Source organism: Ochlerotatus camptorhynchus, unplaced genomic scaffold, assembly GCF_037179485.1.
Source record: "Ochlerotatus camptorhynchus isolate MF236.1 unplaced genomic scaffold, CSIRO-AGI_Acam_v1.1 ptg000361l, whole genome shotgun sequence".
Taxonomy (NCBI): domain Eukaryota; kingdom Metazoa; phylum Arthropoda; class Insecta; order Diptera; family Culicidae; genus Ochlerotatus; species Ochlerotatus camptorhynchus.
Window position 1 is genome coordinate 10,166,102 of NW_027040849.1, and position 20,597 is coordinate 10,186,698.

Genomic DNA, 20,597 nt, shown 5'->3' on the forward strand with positions numbered 1-20,597 from the left:
AAAGCACTGACGTTCGTTTACCAAGCTTGTCCCTTGTCCTTCTTCTCACCAAGCAGAGAATGAAATCCGGTTTACAACGGCAAGTTGTCAACTGTCTCGCTTTCTCGAAAATTCAGGGTACCTAATGAACGATCAAAACAAATCTTAGTACAGCACAAACTCACCTGCGTGTCGAACACATTCTTCAGCAGTATCTGGAACTGGTTGTACAGATTGACCGAATCGTTCCGGCAGTCATGTATCACCTTGATGACCTTCTCCGATTCGAGCACCTCCTTGATTCCACCGTGCGGAACCATATCCGGGCAGGACGCCACATCGAAAATGAACGCCTCTCCCCGGGTCGTTCCCAGCTGGATCATGGTGATCTGGCCCCGGACTCCCAAATTGATGCCCTCGCAGTCGAACGATACCACCGCCTGGTCTTCGTAGGTGGAAGCTTTCAGAATGACATTGTTGACGAAGAGCGATTCCTTCACCGTCGAGATGACCCGGGTGTTCTGGAGGACCTTGATCTTCCACGTATCACCCATGAAGTAGTTATTCGAGTGGACCGGACTGGTTGGTGTGGGGGAGACGGGATGTGGCGATGGGTTGTTGTTTGGCTGGGCACCACTCATTCCTCCTCCGGGGCCGACGCCCATGCTGTAATACGTTTGATGTTGAATGGCAGACATTGATTGCTTATCTTTTTCTAGGTTTTCGGCGAGCGTTTTGATCACCAAACTGTTTATACGTTGCTTAAGGGTTTGATTTTTCGGATTCACAGCCGGATTGTTGTTGTTGTTGTTGTTGTTGATGAGGTTGGCTTTGTCGTTGGTAGCCGGGTTGTTCGGTTCTTGTCTCATTATTTGGATTGGTTGGTGCTGGGCCGCCGAGATGGTCTGTTGGGTTTTTGAGTAGGCGGAATTGGACGACGAGGGGCAGTTTTTAAGACAGAGGTTCTCCATTTTAAAATCGTTATTGATTAGTAAACTATCGAAGCCACTAGTGGGTTCGCTTTTACTACTGCTCAGTGCGGTGGTCGGATTGTTAGAACCGATTCCGACCGAGACCGGTTCGTTAAGTTTAAAATCTCCGATCATGTTCTTGGGAGAGGCTGTCCGACTGGTGTTGTTGCTACCGTTGGCACTGCCCACAGCACTGCCAGCGCTGCCGACGCTCGGTGTGGTGTTGAAGGTGCTGTTGGACAGATTGAGCTTATCCTGCGCCTGCCTAATGTGCGAATCGGACAGCTTTGGCTTCTGCAGTAGCGTGACTAGATTGGATTGAATTTGGAAGCAGTCGGAGAAGAGCTTCAGAAACGTTTTCAGATCGCCCGGGTTTTTGAACATGTGAAACCACTGTTCCTGGGGGAAGTTGGACGTTACCATGTGGAAGAGCTGATCGACAATGATGGGGCCCTTGATTTCTATCACTTGAGCAAACGAGTCCAGCAGCTGCTGGGTGGCCTGTGTGTCGATGGAAGAGTTTGGCAAATGCAATCGTTCCGACGCGGGGACGTCTTCTTCGTTTTCGCACCCGACCAGGACGACATTCTCGCCGTCCACCACGTTGAAGGTGTCCGGGTGTTTCACCAGGAATTCCGTAAATTCCCGGATGTGCTGACCGGATATGTGTCGCACCTGGGGCGATGCCTGGCTCCGGTGTCCCAAGAGACTGCGGATCGGCACCTCGGTGCCCTTGCCATACTGCAGCAGTTTGTGTTTGAAGTAGTCCTTCGCCTCCTGGATGTAGTCCCGCTTGCCCGAGATCGAAGAATCGTCCACGCTGCTCGATGTGTAGCTGTTGATGTGCACAAAATCGCCGTTGATTTCGAACAGCGCCGGGTACTGTGAGAGGAATTTCTTGAGACCTGAAATGGGAACGGAGATAGAGAGAGAGAGAGGGAGAGAGGATGTTAGCTAACTTTTCGTTGTGTGTTTGGGTATAGGGTTTGTTTTGTCGTGATCAAGTAGGTAGTAAATCAACATATGCGGCTGGTGTTTTTACTAATGAGCAGACGATAGATTAATAACATAGATTAACCGTCTATAAATCTGAACGAGTTTATATTGCTAAACGAGGGCATTGGATAATCGATAGACCTGTTTCAGTACTCTGGAAATGTGGGAAAGTGAAACATGATTTAATAGAATAAACAGGAATACATCCCCTTCTCCCCGTCGATAAGTTTTCTAGCTTCGCCACTGGACTCACTGGACTGAATTGCCCTTTTCAAGCATGAAAGTTTAACGTGGGTCTAGAATCAACATGTTAACTTAATCCATTATACAAAATGCTTGCGATTTATTACACCAGTCTTCCCTTCCACGCCAACGCCTCCTTCCACCCCAATAAACAATTTCCCGGGGGAATTTAATGCACCCCATTTCACCCACACCACTACTGCATTGATTCACAAATGCATAAAACAGAATGCGAATCAGAGAATATGCAGCTACCGGCGGCAGCACAAGTATCAGCTGTGAAAATCGTGGGTGTGTTCGATCTGTCTGCACCGTGTTACGGAAGTTGTTAGAAGCAAGGGGGAGAGGGGATTTGAATTAAATGTTCCAAGCTGAACAGAGCTGATCCCTAGTGCAAAACTGGTGGTCTGCGCCAATATTGCATTGTGTGCCTATTACATAGTTGTATCGGTTTCTTCCAGCAGCCAGCAGTGCAAAATAGTCGGAGTAGGTTTCTGCCTGCCTGTTGACTATGTCCATAACAATACAAAAACTTACAATACGATATTTTGCCACTGGGTTATGCTCCAGAGAGCTGTTATCTGCCTTCTCTAATCGATCCGACCTAGTAAACTTCCCCCCTGCTGGCTGGTCGGAAGGGGGGGGGATGGATCTCTTCTGTTTTGCTTGTTGTCCGTATGATTGGGCCAATCTGCTACGGCAGGCTCTCGCGTAAAGTTTTAGTATAGTCAGGAATTATATATTGCTCTTGTTGTGATGTGTTTTTTCTGCTTCCTTACCTCCACGCGCCCAATTCAGTAGCATTCGATAGTCAGAGTGGGGGCACACTTTATGTGCTCACCCAATCGACAAACAAGATCAGATAAGACTATAGTGCTGCTTTGCGGGTCTGTATTTTATTGCTGTTTTTTGTATTGTTGATTGGTTTGATAAATTAACTGTTTAAAGTGCTAATTGCACACGCGGGTACGGTTGTGCGTTCTAGATTTCGGAGCTACTCCGTCCCATCCGAGACCCTCTGCATCTTCATTCCACGGCCAACCCCCGTGCGAAGCGCAATTAATGGTCACGATTCACTCGAGTGAGTTTCGAAGCGGCAAATTGAATGATACTCGGCGTCTCACTGCTTTCGATTTCTATAATTGATCTGTGTGTGCACAGTTTCGTAATAGTTTCTCTTTTTTTACTTTTGCTGCTGTGACCTGGTTGAAAGTTGAGGTAGAAGTTTGTCGACCAATTTCCGCGATCCTGTTGCGTACAGATGGCGACTCATTATCCTCAAAAGCCGATCATCTATCGGTTAAGGTGGGGCACAAAATGGCGAGTTGACGCCTGGAAGGGACGTGATACCTATTAGCTCCGGTCTTCGCAAGTTCCTATCTCACGCCCTACTAGAAGCTTAGACATGGACTCAGCTGGGCAATGCAAAGAGAGGAGTTAGCACGGTAACCATAGAACGGCGATAGAGTAAATCTTTCGCTAACTCAAGCGTCTGTCCACCATGGAGTGGCAGCGGCTGAATAAGAAATGCTTATCCCCTGAATATACAGCCAAGATAGCAGCTCTATCACGGCATATTAGGCCAATCACCTATTGTCATCGAATAATCTAAGTGTAGCAGAAACCAATATGGAAAACTAATCAATTAAAGTTGCCTCGTTGAATTAAATGATAAAATTGGAACGCTTAGGTGGAACATTATAAAATAGGGCGAAGAACCGTATTCAGCAATTGGGAGTCCCTATTTCAAGTAGGAAGCAAGAATAATGCTTGAAATGTTATACACATACATACCTCCCATTTTGAGGATTTTTTTATCTGGGTATTTCCCACCTTAACGGAAAGCATTTTTTTCTAAAGACAATTTAGGTGTAAACATTTTTTTTCTATGTTATCATGACATAAATGTGGACATAAAATACCTAAAAAATAGAGCATTATGTTTTATGTAGAGTCCAAATTTTATTTATGATGAGATAGAAGAAATGTTTTTTTTAGAATCCAAGGAAAAATTGACCCTCATCAGGAAGCAAACCACTGAAAAATACGTTCTTATTCCTGATGAATGTGGGGTTCTTAGTGGAATACCTGTATAATGAGAGAGAGAGAGAAGGATTAGTATTTTCCATTTAATTCCACTACTTTATTTGCTTATCATTGACAGAAACTGCTTACTCGTTGATGTGTCCTAGGTAGTAACTTGAAAAACCATGTGTGTCCGTTTCCTTGATCCCTGTTGAGTAAAGTTGAATTACGTTGTTTGTTGATCTCGAGGCTTTCTGCAACATCCAATTTCCATGGTGTAGATACGGTTCGTAAAATCGTGATGTCCTCCGTCGATAGTTGGTGGTCCTCTGTGAAGATGTGTTCTGCAACCTTTGATTTGAAATCGTATGTTAGGCCTTTTTCCTCTTGCTTTTTGGCCTTATTAACCTCCGCTATATGTTCTTTAAATCTAGTTGCTAAAGTTCTCTTGGTTTGTCCTACATATACTTTGTTACAATGATTACAGCCTATTTTATATACACCTGCTTTAACTAAAACATTAACTGGGTCTTTAGTGGATCCTAAAAATGATTTCAACTGGTTATGTCTACTGGTGAAAACTAAATCTAATCCGAATTGTTTTAACTGTGGTCTTAGTTTACAAGTAATATCTTGATCAAATGGAACGGACACTCGTTTCAATGGTTCAGGTGCTGCAGTGAGGGTTGTAAATAATCTCCTTTGTATTATTCTCGCTTTTTTATCGATGATTGCCTGGAATGTGGTCTCCTTGTATCCGTTGAGTCTTGCTGTTTCGAAGATGTACTGTAATTCTTTAACCTTTCCTGTATCGCTGAGTGGAAGAGTCTACATTCGATGAATCATGTGGTGAAAGGCGGCCATTTTCTGCTGGAATGAATGGTTGGAAGTATAGGGGATAACTTTTTTGGTGCTTGTTGGTTTCCTGTAAATTTCGTATTCAAGCGAGGAAGATGATGACGATTCCCTGATGACTAGAAGATCGAGAAATGCAAGTTTCCCGTCTTTTTCTACCTCGTGAGTGAATTTGATATCCTTGTGAATTCTGTTGATCTCATCTAAAATTTGTGGAAGGGCTTCCCGTTTAACTACGCTGAAGATATCGTCAACAAACCTCCACCAACGGTTTGGTAATAGTCCTTTCTCCTTCAGGATTGTCTCTAAGTTGGCCATGAAAAGTTCACACAAGAAGGGGGATAGGGGGTTTCCCATTGGGGCTCCTTTCGTCTGCTTGTAGAAGTTACCTCGGAAAGAGAAGTAGTTCTCTTCCATACAAAGGCGGGTCAGCTTAAGGTACGTCCGAACCTTGTTTCTCCATGCTGCATCCTCTCGTTGTGTTAATAGCCAGTCCTCCAAATGGTTGATCGCTTCCTTGACCGGTACGCTGGGAAAAAGAGCTGTAACGTAATCATAATCTCGTCCTCGTTGATGTCTCCTGAAGATTGTAGTTGCTGGGCGAACTCCTGGGTGTTACTAACTGCTTTACTCTAGAACTGATTCGGCATACTCTGGAACTCTTTGACTAGCCACTTTGCTAGTTTGTGGGTGGGGGAACCAACTGCAGACACGATCTCTCGCATTTCATTTCCTGGTTTGTGGACTTTGGGGAGACCTTTGATCCTGAGTAGAATGGGATTGGGTTCCCGTAAACGACCTGCTCCATCTCATAATATCGATTTGCACTCCTTCAGTGCTTTCTCCACGCGTTTCACTATGTTCTGTAAGGGGTCTACTCGAAGCTGTCTATACGGTCCGTTGTTAATCTTCGTTGTCATCTGATTATCGTAATCGTCCTTGTCCATGATAACGACCGCGTTTCCCTTGTCTGCCTTCACGTAGTATACTGCTTTACTTTTTAGCTCCTTTACAATCCGAATTTCTTTTTCGTTGGCGCGACTTTGTTCCTGTCCGTCCTTGATTATGTTCGATGTGATAGTCCTAACCGTATTCTGTGATGTTGTTGGAAGCGTCTTGGTAATCGCTGTTTCTACGTCAATGATGATCTGCTCCACGTCTGGCTTGGTTGTAACCGCGTATCCTAGCCCCTTGTTGAGGTGTGTCAATTGTTCTGCCGTGAATGCGGTCGTCGATCGGTTGACAACCAACCCATCAATGGAGTGAACCCTCGGCGTCGTGGTGATGGTTGATGGGATCTGCTCACCCGTTCGGTGTGTCGTCCGTCTCCGTTGAGACTCCTGTCGTAGTCTGTTTAGCTTCCCATCCTGCAGCTTCCGCTTCCTATCCGATTCGCACTCCTCTGCTACCTTGGCCCTAGACAGAAACTCCTGGAATTTAATTGGATACTCCTTGGCCAATTTGAGATGTAGATAATAACATTCCAAAACCTTCATGTCCAGTTTGCTATATAGCCGTCTGATGCTATCTTTGATGAACTCTGCTTCCATCATCTTTACTACGGTGGGTGGGGTGGGTGTCCGTACCTTAATCCTATGGCTTATAGGTATAACCTTATATTTTTGGCATTTCTTCAGAAATGCTACGTTCTTGTGAAGCGATGCGATGGTTTTCTTCAATCCGATGAATTTATTTGGCTCCGACGGCTTGGTTGCCATGATGAATCCTGATGAATGTGGGCGTCTTAGTGGAATACCTGTATAATGAGAGAGAGAAGGATTATTTCCCCAATGGGAAACCCCCTATCCCCCTTCTTGTGTGAACTTTTCATGGCCAACTTGGAGACAATCCTGAAGGAGAAAGGACTATTACCAAACCGTTGGTGGAGGTTTGTTGACGATATCTTCAGCGTAGTGAAACGGGAAGCCCTTCCACAAATTTTAGATGAGATCAACAGAATTCACAAGGATATCAAATTCACTCACGAGGTAGAAAAAGACGGGAAACTTGCATTTCTCGATCTTCTAGTCATCAGGGAATCGTCATCATCTTCCTCGCTTGAATACGATTTTAAGAAACCAACAAGCACCAAAAAAGTTATCCCCTATACTTCCAACCATTCGTTCCAGCAAAAAATGGCCGCCTTTCACCACATGATTCATCAAATGCAGACTCTTCCACTCAGCGATACAGGAAAGGTTAAGGAATTACAGTACATCTTCGAAACAGCAAGACTCAACGGATACAAGGAGACCACATTCCAGGCAATCATCGATAAAAAAGCGAGAATAATACAAAGGAGATTATTTACAACCCTCACTGCAGCACCTGAACCATTGAAACGAGTGTCCGTTCCATTTGATCAAGATATTACTTGTAAACCAAGACCACAGTTAAAACAATTCGGATTAGATTTAGTTTTCACCAGTAGACATAACCAGTTGACATCATTGTTAGGATCCACTAAAGACCCAGTTAATGTTTTTGGTAAAGCAGGTGTATATAAAATAAGCTGTAATCATTGTAACAAAGTATATGTAGGACAAACCAAGAGAACTTTAGCAACTAGATTTAAAGAACATATAGCGGAGGTTAATAAGGCCAAATAGCAAGAGGAAAAAGGCCTAACATACGATTTCAAATCAAAGGTTGCAGAACACATCTTCACAGAGGACCACCAACTATCGACGGAGGACATCACGATTTTACGAACCGTATCTACACCATGGAAATTGGATGTTGCAGAAAGCCTCGAGATCAACAAACAACGTAATTCAACTTTACTCAACAGAGATCAAGGAAACGGACACACATGGCTTTTCAAGTTACTACCTAGGACACATCAACGAGTAAGCAGCGGAATACCTGTTCCTATAGAAAATTAAATTTAAGTTTACCTAGTTTCTAAGTGAAAATGTACCTGTGTTAATATATATTCGGTAAATGCGATGTTTTTCTTCAGTCGAGTATTAGTACAAAACACTGAAGAAGTCTGTACATTGTAGACGAAATACGCGTATCTGTCAAGGATAAGCGTAGTGGAATTAAATGGAAATACTAATCCTTCTCTCTCTCACGTTTTTATTTTTATAAAAATATTGGAACATTAGGGGAAATGGCTCTAATGTTGGCCTATGGATCTAAGATTGGGCCCATCGCTAAAAATCTGCTGTTGAAGATGCGTATTTCAAATAACAGACTAAAGTGGTAATTTTTATATTTTTCAGTTTTAGGGGAGACATATTTAGGTCTATCATTTCACAGTGTAGATTATAAACAGACTTCATCCGATTTATCGGTCCTTTTTTCGCGTAGCTAGTGCGGTGACGATCTACCGCGAACAAATGTCGATTACGCAATTGACGAAAAGGTACATAAAAATTAAGTCTTGATAATAAATAAGCTGAGTCAATGCGTTGCGAAGCAATATTGTTCACGAAAGAGACCATAGCATAATCTCGACGCTCTTTCAATGACTGAATGTTGATTAACAAGCAACGAGCTTCATAAGATGGGAGAGGAAATTCTGCCCATCCCAATTTACGTAGTGCATATAATAAAAATTGCCTTTGGATTGACTCTATTCGTTCTTCATGCCATATAAGGTAACCAAACAACACTGCAATATTCTAATATTGGCCTCACATAGGCAACATAATTGTGTAAGGATCTTTAAAGTGTAAACCAAAACGCTTTATAAAATTAAGCATATTGCCTGCTCTCTGAATAATTGTGTTATAATGATCCACAAATGTTAGTTTAGAATCTAGAATAACTCCTAAATCTCTTATTTTATCACAACTTTGAACAATTTGATTATCTAATGACATACAAATATCTGGCTTTATTAGTTTTCTACTGTAAGTTATAAGATTAAATTTTTTAACATTTAGTTCCAACAAACTTTTACAACACCACGTATAAAAAACATGAACTTCATTCTGAAACATATCCATATCATCATCATTTCTTATCTCTAAAAATAGTTTCATGTCATCAGCATAAATAAGCACTCTGAGATTTTTCAAAATAAGGGAGATATCGTTAACGTACACAATGAAAAGAAGAGGTCCCAAGTGCGAGCCCTGTGGAACTCCAGACGTGGCTTGAATTGGGTTAGATTTTTTCTCGCTGAATCTTACAATTTGCCGACGGCCCGCTAAATATGACTTAATCCAGGTGAGGAGTTTTATCTCAATTCCCATTTTTTCTAATTTAAAAAATCAACATTGGAATGTCAAGTTTATCGAACGCTTTACTGAAGTCAGTGTAAAGAGCTTCTATTTGGTTTCCCTTGTCCATTGCAGTTAATGAGTAATCAACAAATTCCAGGAGGTTTGTTGTGGTAGAACGACCTTTAAAAAAGCCGTGTTGTGCATGTGTTATTCTATGTTTTATTTGGCTGAAGATATTTTTTGTTTATGATTGATTCGAGTAGTTTAGGAATGCACGAGATGATGGCAATCCCACGATAATTTCGGATATCAGATTTTTTATCAGATTTATAAATGGGTATTAAAAAAGATTTTTTCCATTCCTGCGGGAATGTCGCAGAGTCAAGTGACATATTAAACAGCCAGTATAAAGGGGTTGTGAGCTCAATTGCTAAATTTTTCATGAAGGCTGGTGGGATTTCATCTGGTCCTGAGCCTTTAGTGGTGTCCAAATCTTTTAGACCAGTCAAAATATCTTGAACATAAATATTTCTAACACCAACATTACTGGAAAAGTCAGGAAAGTATGAAAAATATTCATAATCACGATCATTATCCGAGAAATTGGAGTACGTATCTTGAAAAAATGTTGCAAAAAGATTACATATATCTTCTGAATTATTTCCTACTTTTTCGTCTAAAGTCATTTTTGATGGAAAGTTGCACGAATTAATTTTAGTTTTAACGTAATTGAAGAAGTTTCTTGGACATGATTTAATTTCATTTTCAGTTTTTATGCTGTACTTATTAAACGCAGCAGAAACAGCAAAGCAAAACTGGTCACAAATGTTCAAATAATTTTACAAATTACCCTGATTATTCTGTTTTCTATACATTTTGTGAGCCTTTTGTTTTCGATTCTTCAAATTAATGATTTGCTTATTGAACCAAACCGGATTTTTGGAGCGATAACTACGTCGTCTTCTTCTAAAAGGAATTTCCTCTTGTGTAATTTCCATTAAAATTTTATAAAAAATGTCTACTGCACAATCGACATTCTCTTGATTTCTCAAAACTGATTGCCAATTAATTGTACTCAATTTAAACTTAATATTGTCATAATTAGCATTATCGTAATCAAAGACATCTTCGTAGTCACAGTCGGTAGGATGGTTTTCATGCACAAATATAGAATACTCGATTGCTGTGTGAAACACTTCATTTTTCCATAATGGAGAAACAGATTCACTTACACAGAAATCTTCATGCGCATTTGTTAGTAAAAAATCCAAAAAGCAGTTCTGCTGATTTTTACAGGATTTATTTGATTTAGGCCTAAGAAAGCAATTTTCTCAAAAATAAATTGCAATGTCTCATTTTCACCAACGACTGGGAGCAGAATACTCTCATTTTCTGAATCAGCAATGAAATCAGCATTCCGTTGATTGAAATCGCCATAGATATGAGTTTTAAATTCAGGAGGAAATTGAGATACTATTGATAATATTTCATAAGAAGTCTTACAAGCATAATCTGGTGGAAAGTACACTGTGGCAAAGATATGAGTTTCACCAGCTATATTTGTTTTCACCCACACATGCTCAAATTATTTAGATTTCAATGACACAATGACTTCCGAATTAAATTTTGATGAGATTACGATAGATGAGGAGGATCAGTTGTAGCTGAGAAAATTTTATACAAGCTCAGCTATCATTTTCTAAAGTAAAGTGAGCTGGTGAATTTTGAGATAGATATGAACCGAACTTATGGTTTCTCTGTAGTAATTCCCATATAAACATCAAATGGTTTGTGCCAAGTCAGTTTCTCACTAAATGAGTTCAAATTTTGGGAGGCTAATCAGGGCCCAATTTGGAACCGTTTGAGCATAGTGGAGCAAAAATTTCAAATTTTGCTTCAGTCTAATGTTACATTAAATCGTTGACTTCACGCAGAAGTAATACTAAAATATATAGTAAAAAAATAATAATAACCATTTAATTTGACGTTTGACTGAAAAACAATTTTCTGCAAAGTTGTATGTGATAAAAATTCCCGTAAGAATAGCAATAGAATTTGTTAACAGTACAATATGTAAAAACAGTACAATATGTAAAAAGGCTAGAAGACAAAACTTCAAATGGTTTGTGCCAAGTCAGTTTCTTATCAAATGAGTTTAAACTTTCGGAGGCTATTTGAAACCATTTGAACACTGTGGAGCGCAAATTTCAAATTTTGCCTCAGTCTAATGTAACATTCTTGGTTATGTAATGGAATACATGTCCATTCTAAACCTAATGAAGTGCTCACATTCGTGCTGGTGCTAATATACTAAAACTGTACTAATTAGTAGCCAGCATAATGTAAACAGGGCGTTAGTAAAGGGTGTCCCACATCAAATTGCATCACGGAAAAATCGCAGTAGAAAATTACCCATTGGGTATTTTCTCTTGAAAATTTGGGTTGAAGTAGTTTAGAGTGTATTGTTTACACTGTATTTAGCAACTTCGCGATATGATTTTGCGCAAGTACTTGGAAAATCCTCAACTCTCTAATCGGGACATCGTAAAACAACTCGGAATCGTGCAGTCAACGATGAGTCGTGTGATTAAACGTTACTACGAAACTCTAAGCATCGAACGAAAGGAGAAATGCGGTCAGAATGGATGAGATCACAAGCGTGTCGTGTAAGCGTTTAAGCGGAATCCCAATGCTTCGATCAGGGATGTGGCCAAAAAGTTGAATCTGTCGAAGTCTTTCGTTCAGAGAGCCACGGACCGGGGGGGGGGGGGGGACTGCATAAGTACAAAGTACAGAAGGCTCCAAATCGTGACGAACGGCAAAATACAGTGGGAAAGTCATGGGCCGGGAAACTGTACAACCAGATGCTGACGAAACATCATTGTCTCATCATGGATGATGAGACTTACGTCAAGGTGTACTTCCGGGGCTACTGTTCTTCACCGCCCAGCACGAGTTTGATGTTCCGGAGGAAGTAATGAAGCAGAAACTTTCAAAGTTTTCCAAGAAATACATGATTTGGCAAGCGATCTGCTCATGTGGCAAACGGAGTGCGCCGTTCGTGACTACCGGGGACTGTAAATGGGGAGATCTACCTCAAGGAGTGTCTACAGAAGCGTCTGCTTCCTCTGTTGAAGCAACACGAGGGCCCTACGATCTTCTGGCCGGATCTAGCTTCATGCCACTATTCAAATGTTGTCCTGGAGTGGTACGAAGCCAACGGGGTCATTTTCGTACCCAAAAACATGACCCCCCCCCGAAAAATACTGTGCTATTATAAAGCAGGCACTACATTCCTAGTTGAGCATTCAGTCGGTTAACAACGTCCCGGTTTCAGTTGCGCGGCATCTAGTTTTTTTTTCGGTGTTTTTTCCGCCCAAGCGGTTTTTTTCACCCCCCATTGGGTGCCCCAAGTGACCAGTGTCCAACAGAGGAAGTGGAATTTCATCGGCCGAGCCCCTTGGAGTTACCATCCAGCTTTAATTCATCCCGGTAATCCATCACCGGAGTTAACGGCGTCGTCAAGTCCATCATTTTTTCACGCCGTCGCGAGGGTGTGCAAGTGATAGTGAAGCGTGTCGTATCACCAGCTTGCTGACCCACCAACACCAACCATCACCACCGGATAGCAGCGTGGACCAACACCAACACACCACGTGATAGCAGCGTTTCCACACACACGCTTTGTGCCGGTGTAGTTAAGTAGCGAATAAGTTTTATTTATTGCCCCTTTGTTTTAGTTTCCCCTTTCTCCCATCCCACGCAAATATTTTCTTCTTCTTCTTCTTTTTTCTCTTGTCCCTGTGTGTTCCCTGTGTGTAGTTGTTTTGTATCTATTGCGGTGGCAGTTGCCCCGCAATGGATGGTAATAGTGATGGCGGGGGGAATACCCTTCCTGCCCTTCCCACTGAAGACGAACTGTCCGACGTGGAAACGTCAGCCACGGTGAAGAAGTACACCGGAACCATCCCGAAGCGGCCCAGGCGAAAACGAGCACCGGAGCCCGTACCGCCTACCCCATCTCCTCCTACCCCGCCTAATCCATCGCCACCAACACCACCAGCACCGTCACCCCCCGCACCACCAAACCCGTTTCCCCCTACCCCACCTAATCCCTCTCCCCCCACACCGCCAAAACCGTCTCCCCCTACTCCGCCTAACCCCGCCAAGAAAACAAAAACTGCCCCCCGCCATAAGTCATACCCAGACGCCTCGACAGGCCCATGGGTTGTTTTTTTCCGACCCAAACAAAAACCGCTTAACGTTAACCAGATCGAAAAAGATCTATTCAAACGTTTCTCGTCAGTGACCGACATTTTGAAGGTGAGGCCAGACAAACTGCGCGTCACTGTTGGTAACCGCAAGCAGGCGAATGAGATTGTTGCCTGCGAGCTTTTTACGTTAGAGTACCGCGTTTACATTCCCAGTCGTGACGTGGAAATCGAAGGAGTGGTCACCGAAGCGAGTTTGACCTGCGATGACTTCTTGAAGAGGGGGGTTGGTGTCTTCAAGAACCCCGTTCTTCCAGAAGTCAAGATTCTTGACTGCACCCAAATGCAGTCAGCATCCCTCGACGGGACAAAAAAAATCTATTCGCTGACTGACTCGTTTCGAGTGACTTTCTCCGGATCGACTCTGCCAGATTACGTCCGAATTGGGAGGGTTCGACTTCCTGTGCGGTTGTTTATACCAAGGGTGATGAACTGCACCAAGTGCAAACAATTAGGCCACACCGCCGCCTTCTGCGGCAACAAGCCACGATGCGATCAGTGCGGCGAGAAGCATGCGGAGGGTGCTTGTGGTGCTCCTCCTAAATGTGTTTATTGTTTGGCACCTCCGCATCCTCTCGCAGATTGCCCGAAGTATAAACAGCAAGGAAAAAAACTTGAACGGTCTCTGAAGGCGCGCTCTCAGCGTTCCTTTGCGGAGATCTTGAAGACTTTCAATCCTCCTCCCAAAATCACTCCGGAAAAAGAAAACAATAATCCGTTCAATCTTCTCCCAGTTGACGAGGACGACACTGACTCAGAGGGCAATGACGGAAGTCCTTTTGTTTTCAAAGGTCCTTCAAGGAAGCGATCCAAGAATGACTCGCAGAAAATTAAAAAAACTGACTCCCAAGCCCACTTGGATAAATCAAGAGGTCACGGAAATAAACCGAAACCCAATCCACCGGGTTTTAAGCCTGTCGATTATGACAAAGAATTTCCGGGGCTTCCGGGAACATCTAAAACCCCAGATGTCCCAGTTTTGCAACCAGAACAGCAGAACGCCATGTTCACGCTTTCTGGAATTGTGGACAGCATTCTCGATCTGTTCAACATCACTGACCCTCTTCGGAGCATCATTAACATGATGCTTCCAATCGTGAAACCTTTTCTGAAGCAATTTGCTTCCAAGTGGCCCCTCCTTGCTTCATTCGTATCCTTCGATGGATAATTTTCCAAAAAATGATACGGTATCTCTCCTTCAATGGAATTGTAGAAGCATTTTACCAAAACTAGACATATTCAAATTTTTACTGCATAGCATACACTGTGATGCGTTTGCTCTCTGCGAAACATGGCTCTCTCCAGATGTTAACCTTTCTCTTCACGACTACAACATTATCCGTCTCGATCGTGCAGATTCGTACGGTGGGGTGCTCCTAGGGGTCAACAAACAACACTCATTCTACAGAATCGACCTTCCTCCAGTGTCAGGTATTGAAATTGTCGCATGTCAGGTGAATATTAGAGGTAAAACCTTCAGTATTACCTCGTTATACATCCCTCCGAGAACGGCTGTTTCTCGGCGAGCGCTATCTGACATCTGCTCAGTGCTACCTGAGCCGCGGTTGATCTTAGGGGATTTTAATTCCCACGGTACAGGCTGGGGAGAGCTGTACGATGACAACCGCTCAACCATCATCTATGACCTATGCGACGATTTCAATATGACCATTCTAAACACCGGTGAAGTAACTCGAATAGCCAAACCTCCAGCAAGAGAGAGCAGACTAGACTTGTCACTCTGTACGAACTCACTATCATTGGATTGCATGTGGGAGGTAATCCAAGACCCCTATGGTAGTGATCATTTGCCCATCAAAATTTCGATTTCCAACGGTTCATCTTCACAGTGTCCAATCAACATCGCGTACGATCTCACGAGAAACATCAATTGGGAAGAATACGCGAACGCGGTCCGTGACGGTTCAGAATCGGTCGACGTTCTCTCTCCGTTGGATGAGTACTCCTTCCTATCGCGGCTCATAGTGGATTGCGCGCTTCAAGCACAAACGAAGCCTGTTCCTGGCACTACCATTCGCAAACGTCCTCCCACTGTGTGGTGGGACCAGGAATGCACCGACGTGAATAAAGAGAAGTCTACCGCGTTTAAACAGTTTCGTAAATACGGTTCCCGCGAATACTTTGAGCGGTATACGGAGCTAGAGGAAAAGTTTAAGAGCTTGGTCAGGGCCAAAAAACGCGGTTACTGGCGTCGGTTCGTCGAAGGGCTATCGCGAGAGACTTCCATGCAAACGCTCTGGAATGTCGGCAGGAGAATGCGTAACGCGGCATCGTCGGTCAACGAGGGCAAGGAGTACTCTAACAAGTGGATTTTCGACTTCGCGCGTAAGGTTTGTCCCGATTCGGTTCCGGTCCGATGCAACACTCGCGATCCGCCGCTGGAAAACGATGACATGGACTCCCCGTTTTCGATGGTAGAATTCTCAATTGCTCTTCTTTCATGCAATAACTCAGCTCCGGGAATTGATCGAATCAAGTTCAACCTGCTCAAGAACCTCCCAGAAGTCACAAAGAGGCGATTGTTGAACTTGTTCAATCGATTCCTTGAGCTCAACGTTGTTCCGGATGATTGGAGACAAGTGAGAGTTATCGCCATCCAGAAGCCCAGTAAACCCGCTTCGGATCATAATTCGTACCGTCCCATCGCGATGCTGTCGTGTATTCGGAAGCTGTTAGAAAAAATGATTCTTCTTCGTCTGGACAAGTGGGTCGAGGCGAATGGCTTACTCTCAGATACGCAATTTGGATTCCGTAGGGGCAAAGGGACGAACGACTGCATTGCGTTGCTTTCAACTGAAATCCAATTAGCCTATGCTGAAAAACAGCAGATGGGTTCAGTTTTCTTGGACATTAAAGGGGCGTTTGATTCTGTTTGCATCGACATCCTTTCGGACAAACTCCATGCGAGTGGGCTTTCTCCGATTATCAACAATTTCCTGTTTAATTTGTTGTCCGAGAAACGAATGAGCTTCTCTCATGGCAACACGGAAATTGCACGAATCAGCTACATGGGTCTTCCACAAGGCTCATGTTTAAGTCCCCTCCTGTACAACTTCTATGTCAAAGACATTGATGAATGTCTGACCGAAAATTGCACGCTAAGGCAGCTTGCAGATGACGGCGTGGTTTCCATGGTTGGACCAACAACACCGGACCTGCAAGGACCATTGCAAGATACCTTGGATAATTTGTCTACTTGGGCAATGAATCTGGGTATCGAATTCTCTCCGGAGAAAACAGAGATGGTTGTTTTTTCTAGGAAGCTTTATCCAGCACAGTTTCAGCTTCAACTTATGGGTAGAACAATCACTCACAGCATGTCGTTTAAGTATTTAGGTGTCTGGTTCGATTCCAAGTGCACTTGGGGAAAACACATAGCGTATCTGAGGCAGAGATGCCAACAGCGAATCAATTTCCTTCGTTCCATTACCGGCACTTCATGGGGAGCCCATCCGGAAGATCTGATAAGACTCTACAAGACCACAATTCTCTCGATTTTGGAGTACGGTAGCTTTTGCTTTCAATCGGCGGCGGGGACGCACATATTGAAGCTCCAAAGGATTCAATATCGTTGCATTCGAATCGCGCTAGGTTGTATGCAATCGACGCATACCATGAGTCTTGAAGTTCTTGCGGGCGTCCTCCCCTTAACAAATCGTTTTGCGGATTTATCGTTCCGGTTCCTCATCCGCTGTGAAGTCATGAACCCGCTGGTGATCGAAAACTTTGAGAAGCTGCTAGAGCGGAATCCTCAAACACGATTCATGAGCTTGTACTACGAGTACATGACTCTGGACATCGGCCCCTCCTCGTTCAACCCCAATCGCGCTGTCTCCCATCATTTCAGTGGTTCTTCCGTGAGATTCGATCTCACAATGAGGCAGGAGATTCAAGGAATTCCAGAGCCTCACCGTGCCCTGATTGTCCCAACTATTTTTGCGAACAAATACCGCCACGTCCCCACCGAGAAGAGATTTTTCACAGATGGGTCGGTGATAAATGCGTCCACTGGTTTTGGAGTATTCCACGATCTTCATAGCGCCTCATACAAGCTTCAAAAGCCGTGTTCGGTATACGTTGCTGAACTAGCAGCTATATCGTACACGTTAGAGCGTATTGCCTCACTTCCACCTGACCAATATTTCATTTTTACGGATAGCCTAAGCTCCCTGGAGGCTATGCGTTCAATGAGGCCGATGAAGCACTCGGCGTATTTCCTCCAGGAAATACGATCGTTATTGAGTGCTTTATCAAACAGCTCACATGTCATCACCTTGGTATGGGTCCCTTCTCATTGCTCTATCCCGGGCAATGAGAAAGCGGACTCGCTGGCCAAGGTGGGCGCTATGGAAGGCGATATTTACGAGCGACAAATCGCCTACCACGAATTTTTCACGATTTCTCGTCAGCAAGTCCTCGCCAACTGGCAACAAAAGTGGAATGATGGTGATCTGGGAAGATGGCTACATTCTATTGTCCCACAGGTGTCGATCAAACCCTGGTTCAAAGGGTTGGATATGAGTCGTGATTTTTTTTTTTTTTTTTTTTTTTTTTTTTGTTCCAAATTCAAAATAAATTACATTTCATTTTTAACCTAGGTGCTCCAGTTACTACAGTAACTTACCAGCCTTAATTGTTATGATATATATCTAAGTGTTTTTACATTGTTCCTGTCTTGGCAATTCAGTATTTTAAACAGGTTTTTTTAAACCTGCATGTCAGTATAACAATTGATAGCTTAAAACTAAATCTTATCTAAGTATAAAGGGAATTAATCGTTGCAATTGAGGATTGTAACGATTTTTGCCGGAAATTATTAATTATTTTGTTGGACATTTGTGCTAAAGTCTCAACATTCGAAATTCTATGTACTTCGGTAGTACTGTACCAGGGAGGCAACTTCAAAATCATCTTCAGAATTTTGTTCTGAATCCTTTGAAGTGCTTTTTTCCTGGTAGTGCAACAACTAGACCATATTGGCACAGCGTAAAGCATGGCCGGTCTAAAAACTTGTTTAAATATTAGAAGTTTATTCGTCAGGCAAAGTTTGGATTTCCTGTTTATAAGAGGATACAAACATTTTATATATTTGTTACATTTGGCTTGAATGCCCTCAATGTGATCTTTAAAAGTTAATTTATGGTCAAGTATTAATCCAAGATATTTCACTTGGTTTGACCAGGAAATTGGAACTCCGTTCATAGTGACTATGTGACTACTACTAGGTTTCAAAAAGGAAGCCCTGGGCTTATGTGGAAATATTATAAGTTGAGTTTTGGAAGCGTTGGGAGAAATCTTCCATTTTTGTAAATAAGAAGAGAAAATATCTAAACTTTTCTGAAGTCTGCTGCAAATAACACGAAGACTTCTTCCTTTAGCGGAAATGCCTGTGTCATCAGCGAATAAAGATTTGTGGCAACCCTGAGGCAAATCAGGGAGGTCCGAAGTGAAAATGTTATACAATATAGGCCCAAGAATGCTACCCTGAGGAACTCCTGCTCTAACAGGTAGTCGATTAGATTTGGAATTTTGATAATTTACCTGCAGAGTTCTGTCAGTTAAATAATTTTGAACTAATTTCATAATGTAAAGTGGAAAATTAAACTTTTTCAATTTAGCAATCAAACCTTCATGCCAAACACTGTCGAATGCTTTTTCTATGTCTAGAAGAGCAACTCCAGTTGAGTGACCTTCAGATTTGTTTGAACGAATTAAATTGGTAACTCTCAAGAGTTGATGAGTAGTTGAATGCCCATGGCGAAATCCAAACTGCTCATCTGCAAAAATTGAGTTCGTATTGATGTGAAGCATCATTCTATTCAAAATTATTTTTTCAAAAAGTTTACTTATTGAAGAAAGCAAACTTATTGGACGGTAGCTAGAAGCTTCAGCTGGATTTTTATCCGGCTTCAAAATTGGAACAACTTTTGCATTTTTCCATTTATCAGGAAAGTATGCCAAATGGAAACATCTGTTAAATAATTTTACCAGGAAAGACAAGGTACTCTCTGGGAGTTTTTTGATGAGGATATAGAAAATTCCATCATCACCTGGAGCTTTCATATTTTGAAACTTTTTAGTTATAGACCTTACTTCGTCCAAATCAGTCCCCCAGGAATCATCAAAAATATTTTCCCGAGAGAAAATATTCCGAAAATCCCGAGCAACCTGATTCTCAATAGGACTAGTAAGACCCAAACTGAAATTATGGGAACTCTCGAATTGCTTAGCAAGTTTCTGAGCTTTTTCCAAATTTGTGATCAAAATTTTACCACCTTCTTTAAGCGCTGGAATTGGCTTTTGAGGTTTTTTCAAAATTTTTGTGAGTTTCCAAAAGGGTTTGGAACTCGGGTCTAATTTAGAAACATTATTTTCAAAAGTTTTGTTCCTCAGGGCAGAGAATCGCTTTTTAATTTGTTTTTGCAAATCCCGCCAGATAACTTTCATGGCAGGATCGCGTGTTCTTTGAAATTGTCTCCTACGGACATTTTTAAGACGGATCAAGAGCTGAAGATCATCGTCTATTATAATTGAATTGAATTTAACCTCGCATTTTGGTACTGAGGCAGCTCTTGCTTCAACTATAGAAGTAGTCAGAGATTCAAGAGCATAATTAATTTCATCTTTGGTTTGCAAAGGAATGTTTGGATCGAAGTTATATTCCATAAATGTTCGATATTGCTCCCAATCAGCCCTATGGTAATTGAAAGTAAAGCTGTTGGGATTAGAAATTATTTCTTGGGATATTTCAAAAGTTACTGGAAGGTGATCAGAACCGAAGTCAGCATGGGTAACCAATTGGCTACAAAGATGACATGAATCAGTTAAGACCAAATCAATAGTTGAGGGATTTCTTGCAGAAGAAAAGCATGTTGGGCTGTTTGGATATTGAATAGTGTAATAACCTGCAGAACAATCATCAAACAGAATATTACCATTGGAATTGCTTTGAGCATTATTCCATGAGCGGTGTTTTGCATTAAAATCACCAATAATGAAGAATTTAGACCTATGACGGGTAAGTTTCTGGAGGTCACCCTTGAGAAAATTCTTTTGCTGGC

General features: G+C 42.4%; 1 protein-coding gene across 2 annotated transcripts in view; it reads right to left on the bottom strand.

Annotated features, from left to right (window-relative positions):
• The window catches only part of egl (Egl_like_exo domain-containing protein), a 137,641-nt gene that overhangs the window by 21,009 nt on the left and 96,035 nt on the right, over positions 1-20,597 (bottom strand). For both annotated transcript variants that reach the window (XM_065231791.1, XM_065231792.1), the window contains exon 3: positions 165-1,855. In XM_065231791.1, the coding sequence (XP_065087863.1) occupies positions 165-1,855 (1,691 nt within the window). The remainder of the gene's footprint in view (positions 1-164; positions 1,856-20,597) is intronic.